The 11531-nt window shown below is 45.4% G+C and overlaps 1 protein-coding gene across 1 annotated transcript; it reads left to right on the top strand.

Moving 5' to 3' along the window:
* The first annotated feature begins 355 nt into the window (after positions 1–355).
* Positions 356–10892, top strand: LOC101545117 (uncharacterized protein C2orf78-like). The gene is made up of 4 exons (XM_055139969.1): positions 356–441; positions 3058–3134; positions 7134–7914; positions 9032–10892. Exons 1-4 carry the CDS (start codon positions 356–358, stop codon positions 10890–10892), a joined length of 2805 nt encoding a protein of 934 aa, XP_054995944.1.
* The last annotated feature ends 639 nt before the right edge of the window (positions 10893–11531 follow it).

The following is an 11531-nucleotide window of genomic DNA, read 5'->3' as shown; positions in this document are numbered from 1 at the left end:
CAGGAGCCTCTCCCCCTCCGAGCCCCGCTCGCCAGCGGCGCCTGTCCAGGCCGTCCCCGCACTCCGCGGTGTGAGGAGCAGAAGGCGGGGGAGGCCAGGCGCAGCGCGGCCCCAGCTGGGCGGGAGGAGCCTCCGGGAACGGCGCGTGTTTGTGTTTCGGGGCCACCCCCGCCCCTGCACCCAGGACTCACTCCCGACGGTGCTCGGGGAACCCACGGTGCAGGGACAGACCCCGGGCCGCCCCGGACAAGGCCAGCGCCCTCCCGGCCCAGTGCTCGATCCACGCCCTAGGCCGCGTTCTTGACCCTTCATGACCCCAGACCTAACACAGGCAAAGAGGCTGGAGATCTTGACCATGGGGAAGTCGGGCCGCGGCAGTTCCGCCCAGTGGCCACCAGATGGCGCTGTGGGCCGTTTCCGTGCTACCCCACCTGGGCACTGGTACATAGGGGAGGCGCTGGCCTTGCACACGGCCGAGCCGGGTTCGACTCCCAGCATCCGGTAGCGTTCCCCTGAGCACAGCCAGTAATTCCAGGATGCAGAGAGAGAAGTCAGCCTTGAGCAACGCTGGGAGTAGCCCAAAAAGGCAAAGAAAACTAACCATCTTGCTTACATGCATGCACGCACACACACGCGCCCCATTTTTAAAAACCCAGCTGAGCCTCTCTCAACTCAGCTTCTGCAGTCTGTTCCTGCCCTGGCACACTTGTCCCTGTTCTCCCCGTCACTGACCACAGTTACTGCTCAGGGCCTCAGTCAGGCTGCACCTTGTCCCCAGGAGGCCCGTGGGTCCTTCCAGCACACACGGCCCCCAAACTCCCACCATGCCTGTGGGTCCTCCGCTCTCTCCCTCAAGTCAGCCTCTCTCCTCCCAGAATGCCTGTGTCCCGATGCCGTGACTGACCTTCCCTCGCCGGAAGGAGCCCTACCAACTTCCTGGTTTCTCCCTGGACCATGAGGCCTGTTTCACTTGGGGTCAGTGGATCCCAGGCTCTGGGTGCCTCCCACAAGCACCATTTGTCTTGGTAGGGGGATCAACTTACTAAGCAGTGCTCAGAGGTTTGGGGGGCACTCCTAGTGGGACTTGGTTGCTCGGGCCTTGAGGTGCTGAGGGACGCCAAGACCATAACTGTGTGTTGCGAACCTGTGGTGCCATGGATCAAAACTGGGTCTTTGAACATGCAAGACATGTGCCCTGGCTCCTGAGCTACCTCCCCAGTCCCTGGCCTGGCCCTTGTGGCCTTGTCACCCCAGACTTAAAACTGGAGGTGTCTGGATCTCCAAGAGTGATTGTGGGCTTCAGGAAAGATTCAATCCAGCACACACTCTTCAAGCAATGATGGACAGATGGAGTTGGTGGGCAAATGGCCCTGATTCTTGGCTCCCTCTCAGCCTGTGTGGGGCAATTCCCAATTGCTGCCTGCCTCACAGCTGAGCCTGGCAAGCTACCCATGCCATATTCGATATGAATACCACTGGGGCTGGCCCAAAACAAAACCTCTCCCTACACACATACACACACACACACACCCCAGATTTCTGGGGCTGGAATGATAGTATAGTTTGTAGGGTGCTAGTCATGCATGAAGACAATCTTCAAGGGACCATATAGGATAGGATGCCAGGGATTGAACCCAGGTCCACCGTGTGCAAGGCAAATGCCTTACCCACTGGTCGTCACTTTGATCCAGATGATGACATTATTTTAAGTTACAACTACCTTCAAAAAGTACTTTTGTTCATTCTGATTTCCTTCATAGATCCCCAATTATCCCATACTACTTGGGATTTTCTAATGGATGATGTAACTTGTTTATCCCAATAATTGTATCTGTCTAAATTGTTTCTCCTCTACCAAATCCAAATGTCACTTTCAACTTCCATCCAGCAGGGTTCAGTCACAGAGAATAAGACACATAAGTATACAAACACCTGGATTGTCCAAGCTTAAGGGTCACGTGGGCATCCATCTGTGGTCTCACAGGCAGGTCAATACAATGCAATATTGCTCCCCCAACCCTCCCAGAGCCCAACAGATGAGCCATTGTTGAAGTTGGCAGACATCAAGGACAGTTAGTAAGTACATCGAAGTGCCCTAGGCACATGGAGAGCAGAGGCTAGTGTGGTTCACAGAGAATCACTAGGCATCCTTAAAATATAAAGTTGTTGGGGCAGGAGAGATAGCTCAGTGGGCAGGGCACCTGTCTCGCACCCAGTTGACTGGGCTCCTCCAGGAGTGATTGCTGCCTTCAGAGCCAGGAGCAAGCCCTGAGAATGGCCAGGGGAGGCCCCAAAACCAAAATAAATAGATAAATCTGACTGTGAAAGTTTTCTATTCTATTTTTGGCCATATTGTCCCCTTAATCTAAAGGACCCTAAACAGTATTAGTCTATGTTTTCCTGGCACAAGTTTGCAGATGGCAGATACTTTGTCACCTATTCTATCCTTGCCTACTATTCTTTTCTGGGTGCGTGTTTGCTATCGGAATACCCTACCCTTAGGGTTTTTGGTTAGGGGATGATTTGGTTTCTCATAATAACCCATCACTTCCCAACCCTAAAGAAGTAATCATGTATATTATAAAGTATGAATACAAATGTAATCTTATTAAACATTACATAAAATATATTATTAATAACTTAATGTTATTGGTTACTAGGCAATATAAATGATTACCTAGAAACTTTGTTGATTTATTAATGAAATATCTAAGCTTTTTAGTATAATAGTATTTCCCTAACATGAGAGTCTCGGGAAGGTGAAACCGTTATAACTGTCTTGTAGGATTTCATCTTGCTAACCTGCTTAATTCTACCTCTCTATCCAATCCAGACTTCTTCTTGGGAATCTGACCTCCTTATTGGCTAGCCTCTACCTTTCAACTGCCTGCTTTATGACATCATTCTCCCACCAAACCTACCACCACATGGTAGAATCTTGGGGTTCCCATGCAGTGGTTTGTAAACACATTTGGATCATCGCAAGTGACCAGTGACCAATGACCAATGACCAGTGACCAGTCATCTGTACTGGACACTTGTGGTCTTCCGATTCAGTGTTCAGACGTACTCTCGTATCGTCTCCTCATCTCATCTACCTTTTGTTGATATTTCCCCTTCGCTGACCATGTCAGGTAAGAAATAATACTTTTCAAAGCTTTTCATTAGATTTCTTATCCCTAAACTTAGTAGTCAAGTAAAAACAGCATGTAATAATTGAAGAAAGTATTCAACTAGAATTTTATAAGCCCCATATTAGCTTGACTTTGACATTTGCTGTGTGATTTTAGACATTAACTTTCTTTCTCTCAGGTACAAAGTGTTTTAACTCATGTATTATATTATATTTTATACAGACTTTATAAGCTCAAATACATGTTTATATACAAGTGTTCATTCTCTGTGTTTCCTTTCCTTTTTAAAAGTGATTTTTGCATGATAACCATGAAAAAAGTAAATCAGAGACACTATTTTGACAGAAACAGAAAACGTAGGTGCTGTAGAAAACTGTTAATGTATACCAGGATGCTTTATCTGTAACGGTCTCTCCACTTGTGTTTGTACTTTATTATTTTACATTGAGTGCTATTTAAAAGTGTCTTTGAGTTTTCTTTCTAAACTAGGTGATAAGAAAAAATGGGGTGTGGGGAAGGTGTGGGGTGCTGAACAGTAGGGAGGCAAGTCCTGAAACATAAGGAAGTTTAGGGTCATTTTCATCCAGCATTGACCAACAGAAGCCAAGAAGAGGAGGATGATATGAAGGAGAATAAAATAGGAAATAAAAAAGACTGTGGAGGGATTTATCAAGGAAGGGGAAACCGTTTGGGATAGAATGTTGAAGAGAACCAAAGATTTCAAATCAAAACAGAAAGAATATAGTTAAATATGCTGAGAGCAAGTCAAAGCAGTTTATTTTAATAACTGCTAGGACTAGAGGGTATACTATGCCTCGAGTAGAGTACCAGGAGGAAGAGCAGTTTAACAGAAAGCCACGTTGGTGGTTTCTATTCTTATTGTCTCTTAGAACACACTTGGCACTTGGCAGTTTTGAATATAAACACGCTTCAGAAATGATGCTTCCTATAAATAATGAATAGTGGTTATCTAGGGAGATGGAAGAAGCAGAATGTTCAATGTTTTTAATACATTCTAGTTTGTAAGCTACATGTATGCTCTGCCTGTAAAAATAAAGAAATGATATCTTCTAACTTGAATCAGAAGACTTGATTCTTTTGTGTGATAAGTAGGTTCCAAGTTAAGGCTGCTTGTCATCTTCACAAATAGTTTCTTCCTAACATAAGAGCATTTTGATAAAAGTCGACATCTATTTTTAGATCCTAAGAAGAAATAGAAAAGTCAAGTCTCACATGTCTAATTACACATATCTGGGTTGTGTGGAGTCTGAGTTTTTCTACACTAAAAACATTTGAATTGGAATTTTGGTGATCATTTCTTAAACTTTGGGAGTGACATTTTCCTGGTTGATAAAGACACTTGTAATCTAGGTTTTGAAAATAAATTTGAAATTTTTGGTGACCATTTTTTAAATGGCCTTTTCTGCTTCTTGTGTGATTTCCTGAAATTTTATGCTATGTTTAATACCTGTTGTTTGCTGGTTAATATTCAGAGGTATGAATGAGAATCATAACATAATTTCTTGTACTTATTATATTTCATTCTGTTTTTTACTCATTTAAAACATACTTTTGGCTACCAAATGCAATCACATTTATTATATTTTCTGCTTGTTATGTAAGTTACTGGTCAATCTTTTCTGTTTTATGGACTGGTAAGGTGTGCACTCAAAAATCACCTCTTATTACATCTTCTGGCTATCACTTTTAGCAAAAATAGAATACTGCTTCATCTTGTATGCACGGCACAAGTTATTAACAAACTTATTGTCCTGTTTTCTTTGGTTTTGTTTGGGAACCACATCCAGTGTGGCTCAGGGCTTACACTTGGGTCTTCTCTCAGACACTTACCGTAACTATGCTGCTTGCTACATAGCCCAGATTTCATGAATATCTATATACTTCTTTTTCAGTTCTGTGATACATATTTTTCACGATTTTTTTCTTTATCTGTATATTTCCTCCCATGTAAATCACATGAAAAAGACAAACCTTACGTATGCATATTATTCTTTTCCCCCTGAGCCTGGCTGTCTTCCCAAGGGCCCCTCGGAGGGGGTGGGTTTCAGTTTCCCTCCTGCCCCAAGCCGGACTCCCAAGGCTTAAGACCTCAGGAGACTAGCCACAGCCATGCTCAAGGCCCCTCTTCACAAATTCGGATGAGCCTCACCCATGAAGGAACCGGCAGAGGAACCCAGGTGTGTGGGACCTGGGGCTGAGACCTCCAAGCCTGCTCGGATTGGGAACTGGGCCTCTTCCACCCAGATTCCCCATTTTCCAGTAGCTAGGCGGTCATACCCAGGGACTTCCCCCCGCCCCCCCGTGCTGTGTAATGCCACCAATGGCCAACATACAGAGACTATAAAAACAAGTTCCCAGAAGCGTGCGGCCGAGAAAGTTCTCTCTCTAGGAGAACCTGGCAAGGTACCGAGAGTTTCCTGCCCGCATGGGAGAGCCTGGCAAGCTTCCTGTGGCATATTCATATGCCAAAACCAGTAACAATGATGGGTTTCATTCACCTGATACTAAAAGAGCCCCCAGTGTGTCATTGTTGGGAAGGACGAGTAAAGAGAGACTTCTAAAATCTCAGGGCTAGGATGAATGGAGACGTTACTGAGACTTCTAGAGAAATTCGAAGATCAACGGGATGATGATGATGATGATGATGATTTTTTGGGGGTCTATTCTTTTAGTTTATGATGATGATGATGATGATGATGATGATGTTTTACTAGTGAATCACCGTGAGGGTGATGATTATTTTAACTAGGGTTGTTAGTAACTATTTTGCAGGGCAGCAATTTGACACAGAATTTATTTATTTATTTATTTATTTATTTATTTATTTATTTATTTATTTGCTTTTTGGGTCACACCCGACGATGCACAGGGGTTACTCCTGGCTCATGCACTCAGGAATTACTCCTGGCGGTGCTCGGGGGACCACATGGGATGCTGGGAATCAAACCCAGGTCGGCCACACAAGGCAAACGCCCTACCCGCTATGCTAGCACTCCAGCCCCGGCACTGAGAATTTAAATAACAGTCTTCCTTCCAAAAGCACTTCTTGAGTAAACTCAATTACTCATTTTTTAGGTAGAATCAGAAACCAGGGTATGGTTGCTAACCTTCAATGCATCGACTAGATTGAGTCATATGTGAAGCGTAGGTAACAGATACGAATTGCGAAAGCCTAATGAAAATCTGGAGACTTCAATGGTAATAGTTGTAGTGACGGCAAATGCCTACATTAATGTGAGGTATCTTCCTCCTAGTTTCTGGCATTGTAGTGATCAAGGCAGAGTCCTGGCAAGAACGTCCACATGCTTAGGTTTCATAACCTGGTAATACATAAGGGACAGAGAGATAGTACAGGAGGGGATAAGGCACTTGCCTTGTACGCAGACAATCCAGTTGGATCTCTGTCACTGCATCCAGACTCCTGAGCACTACAAGGAGTCACTCCAGAGTACAGAGCAAGGAATAGCCCAAGATCACTGCCGGGTATTGGTCCAAACTCCACCCCACCCCACTCCCAATAAAAATAATGAGAAAACATGACCAAGTCTCTATGCCATCTCTGGGCCACGAGTTTCTTTCTTCTGCAATAAAATGTTAGTCATTCTCTTAGGACTCATACGTTATTTTGTAGAATGGAAGCATTTTAAGAAATAAGGTATGAGTTCAATAGGAGAGCAAGCTACAGGTAGAGCTAGGGCAAGGAGGAAATAGCCGTAAGCAAGAAAACAATGTACACATATCACTGGAGTCTTCTATAGCTCTGCTTTCACTTTGGGAGCATGGTGACAAGTACACAAAGTGCCAAAGTGTTCCAGCCCTTCAACCACCCTAAATTGTTGGACTTTTGGTAACTCACTTGACTGTTGGTATTACAAGTTTCTCTATAGCTAAAACTTTAAGTGAATATCGTTTCTTTTAATTGTAGCAGGAGATTATCAATCTCACAGATTTTTTTCGTCACCCTCTTATTCCTTACAGAAAATTTTCAAAATCCATCTGTATTGGGAACTGCACATTCTCTGCAGCTTCCCCTTTCCATGATGAACAATGCAGCTTCCCTAACAGGAAGAGTCTGCAACTACTCCAGAGTATCTGCTCCAGCTGGTAGTGCTGCTTGGCACCTGCCCTCAACCTCTGGCACCTCTTTCCAACCACTGATGGGTAGTGCCTATCTTGACCAATGTTCTAGCAGAACAATGCTGCCTGGAGTGTCTGGCCAGAGCCAGATGTCCACTTCAGCTGCTTCCTACCCGAGTGTTTTGGAGTGGGATATTGCAGGAAGTACTGAAGAAAAGTCTTCCATGGGAGACTTTACTGGGACTGTCACTGACCAAGACACTGCTGTCTCTTCCATGTCAATGGTAGCTCGTTATGAGATAACCTTAGCTACCAACATCATGGCGTCTCTGTACCCATCACTTTCTGCCAGCCATGTTGAGAGGACACCATCTCAGGTTCCAAATAAGAGTCATAGCCTGTCGCTTCCCGACCAGGAAGGGAGCCAGGTGCACTACTATCATCAGGGCACTCAGGGACCTCCCCTTTCTGGAGAACTAGATCCCTGCCTGCAATGCTATGGCTCCATGTCATATACAGGAGGTAGGGGCTCTGCCCTCCAAACGTACAGCAACACATCCCCAGAAATGGATATGGTTCTAAACGAGGTCCAGGCCTCAAGTAACCGACCACCAGACTCCACCTCTGGAATCTACTACTCTGTGCTTGCTCAACCCATCACAGAATTTAGTTATCAAGGTGAGTAAAACAGGGAGAAGGGAAAGTCAGCATTCAAAACTTGGGGTCAAATATGCAAATGGGAAACTGTCCATAGACGGGTGACATGTAAGCTTAATAAACTGAGATTTTTTAATTTATGAAACCTGGAGTTAAATAAACTCAGTTTAAGTTTAAACTCACCTCACTCATTTTACAGCACCTATTTTCACACCTAAGATAAGGACTCCTAATGCAGATTGGAAGGCATGATAGGATAATGGCCATGTAGGTTTCATAGAAGAAAACTTCAGGAGCATAACAAGGAATGCCACATTTTCATAGTTGATCAGTCCCCCAGCATTACCATAGTAACAATAAACTCCATTTCTTAAAGTATTGTTTTTGTGATTTCTGAAGACATTTTAGAACTCTCATTCTGATGGCACCACATTAACTTTCCCTTTAATGTACAAGAAGGTTCTGAATACACCTTGTACTGGGAGATCCTGTCCAAACTACTTATCAAATCTAAAATCTCTACTTGAGCCCAGACTTCATGAGGAAGTGGTGATTTATTCCTTCTCCTATTCCATGATATGAACTATTCATTTTTTTTTGGTTAGGAAAGTGAAGAAATTGACTATATTATGCGAAGCTCTGTATAGCATTTAATAGTTTACAAATATCTAGCTTGAAAAAATCTTTAGTTTGAGGGAGGCAGAATGTGGGTCACAGCCCCCAGTGCTCAGGCCTTAATCCTGGCTCTGTGCTCAGAGATCACTGCTGAAGGTGCTTAGGGGACCGAATGTGATCCTGACGATCAAACTGAGGTCAGCTTTGCACAGGGCAGGTGCCTTACAGACTGCTATCCCTCTGTCCCAAGTCTCTTATTTTCAGTTTGCACAAAAATTCTTTCAAATACAAAGAAAAACAAGACAACGGCACCACACGAACGACAGAAAGAACTACACAGTTACCTCCAATCTTCTAGCACAGGGCCATGTCCATGATCCTTAGAGAGAGCCAGTACCAATGCCTTGCCCGTTGCTGGCAGGTGAACAATTGTAGCACCACTTATTGTGTGGGAGGAGTATCTTGTTTACAGGGACCTGATTTCTTCTTTGGTTCTTTTTGTAGTGATGAATTCCCTGGGGATGGAGGCTTCCCCATCCATCCCCATTGCAACCTTCAGGTCAGACATTTTGTCTGACACAAACTTCAGAATTGCCCGAGTCTTGCAGTAGCAGGAATCAAATACTTGAGAGGAACCCACCACCCGAGCTCAGGGATGTTCCCATAATAGCTCCAGCCCAAAGGAGCCTGGCACTGCCTTCCGCTACAACTCAAGAACAAACAGATAAGAGTTTGGATGAGATGAAAATTGGGCTTTCAAAGTCTCTGGATACCTTGCAGATCCCAATAGAAAACCAAGATCCTCCCCTGTGCCCTTTAGCAACCCCCAATATCCACCAGCTCCTGGCCTGCATTCACCCTCTCAGCCAAGAGCAACAGCCTGGCTCTGAAACTACTGGTCAGGAAAAGAATGGTCTATGTTTTGAGGACCCAGGAACACTTGAAAGTGGGACTGAATCTGGCGGTAGTCGTGCAGACATCACTACACTGGTGGAAGACATACATCTTCCCCAGCTCTTAGATCGCTTAAAAGAACTACATCAATGCAAAGATCTGCAGGCAATGAACACCGCAGATACCATCACTCTGAATCAGGTGCAAGAAAATTCACGTGGCACTAAGGGACCCTCCCATCCAACCCAGAAGAACAAAAATAAGACCTCTGAGCCTCTTGAGGGAGAACCCAAGGCCAAAATCCCGCCAAAAGACCCAGAATGCTTGCCAGGGGGAGAAGTGATTGTTTGTAATGCTGCAGTCAGTGACAGGTGTCCTGTGACCATGGCCAAACAGAACAGCAAACCTCAGAAAGCTGCATCCAGCAGGATCAGCAAGACAAAGAGCCATGGGCAGGAGAAGACAAAAAAGGCCAGAGAAAACTCTAAGAAAGCTGAGGAGAGTAAGCAGCCAGGGAACAAGGTCCGGGCAAAAGAGAAGCCCACCACTGCCAGGATGAAACACAAGAAAAGTGAACCTGAGCTCTGCCAGGAGGCCTTTAAAAAGCCCCGCAGCTGCCCAGGCATGCGCATGCTGGAGTCCGTGCAAGTGTTTCACGCACTGGGGAAGAAGAGTGATCAAAAGCCTGGATTCTCTTCCTCCCGGGTCCTGGGTAGTTCAAAGAAGCTCCATCCATCCTCAGCTGTCAAACCCTGGCTAGGTGCCACAAAGGATGGAAAAGATCTTGAGGAAACTCAGGTCAGAGCGCAGAAACCAAGCAGCAGTGCCCAAGAATGCTCATTTCCATCCCAGTACGAGCTGCCACCTCCTGGGAAGGTCAAATTGGTACCTTTGCCTTTTCTAACCATGGAGAAGCCACGAGCTCGACCTGTTCCTCGGAGACCACAGTCTCTGGCTTCACATCGTCCAGCTGCAGCTCACCCTGCCAGGCCTGGCTCTACCAACTCAGCTCAGCCAACTGCCTCCAATTCATCCCGGCCAACCACTGCATCTTTGCCAGGTCCTGGCAAGCCAGCTCAGCCCATTTCAACCAACCCATCTCGACCAGGCTTGCTGAACCCTACTAGCCGGCCCATTCTTCAGCCTGCAACTTCTAGACCTGCTCCCTACAGGACAACAGCTAGCACTTCTCTCCAGCGGGAGCCTCTTCCTGTCTCTGTGACCAAGCGCCAGGCTCCACCCAAATCTCAGAGTCAGTTTCTACTCCAAGACTTCCGTTTCCAACCAATTCCATGGAGAAAACCCAATGTTCCTGAGCCAGTGATGTCAAAGCCCATCACAAAAGAGCAAAGACCAGAGCGTGAGGCTCTGAAAAGGAAGGCTCAGCAGGAGCGTGAGAACGCTGCCAAATGCACCTCTTTGGGGAAAGTGCACATTTTTATCAAGAGAGAAAAAGAGATGGACCTCTCTCGATATTATGGCTACGTAATGTGAGTATCTGGGATGGTTGGTGCCACTTTAGGCACCAGATGGTTGCCATAGACAAACACCTGAGATGCCATAACATTTCATTCATTCTGATATATTTTTAATAAGTTAAAGGGATGCATTAAAGTTAATAGACTAGTAATAAAAGTTCTGAATTTTGAGACGCTGTCAACAGTGTTTGTTATTTGGAGGGGGTTGGGGCTGGAGGATGGCATGAGAAAAAATGGGAAGTTAGTGAGAGAACAAAGAGGAAACAGACAAGACTGTACGAAAGAGAAAGAGACTTGGTCCGGGGTTTTAAAGCCCCAAAGAGGAGAAATTCCATGGGCCTGATGATGAGTAGGGGAGGGTCAGAGGAATATTATAGCTGATTGGGCATTTGCCCTGCATGCAAGGCTGACCCAAGTTCGATCCTTGCAATCCTATATGGTCCCCCGAGTCCCACCAGATGTGATCCTTGAGCACAGAGCCAGGAGTAAACCCTGAGCACAACCAAGTATGCCCTCATTCCCAGTCTCCTCCAAAAATGAATGGGAGAAATGGCATGGTGAGGGGCTTTGATTTAAATAATGAAATTGGAATAGACTGAAGAAGGCGGATGAGTCTAAGATGACCAGAAGAATAGTAAAACTTCTTTCATGCAGG

The sequence above is a fragment of the Sorex araneus genome, chromosome 5 (assembly GCF_027595985.1).
Source record: "Sorex araneus isolate mSorAra2 chromosome 5, mSorAra2.pri, whole genome shotgun sequence".
Taxonomy (NCBI): domain Eukaryota; kingdom Metazoa; phylum Chordata; class Mammalia; order Eulipotyphla; family Soricidae; genus Sorex; species Sorex araneus.
The sequence above is the reverse complement of the archived record's forward strand: the minus strand, read 5'-3'. Positions and strand labels throughout refer to the sequence as shown.

Bases quoted from the DNA above. Each gene is read 5' to 3' on its own strand.
- LOC101545117 (XM_055139969.1), top strand. From the start codon at position 356: ATGGGGAAGTCGGGCCGCGGCAGTTCCGCCCAGTGGCCACCAGATGGC. The intron at 442-3,057 runs GTACATAGGGGA...CTTCCGATTCAG, and splicing joins GCTACCCCACCTGGGCACTG to TGTTCAGACGTACTCTCGTA. The intron at 3,135-7,133 runs GTAAGAAATAAT...TATTCCTTACAG, and splicing joins CCCTTCGCTGACCATGTCAG to AAAATTTTCAAAATCCATCT.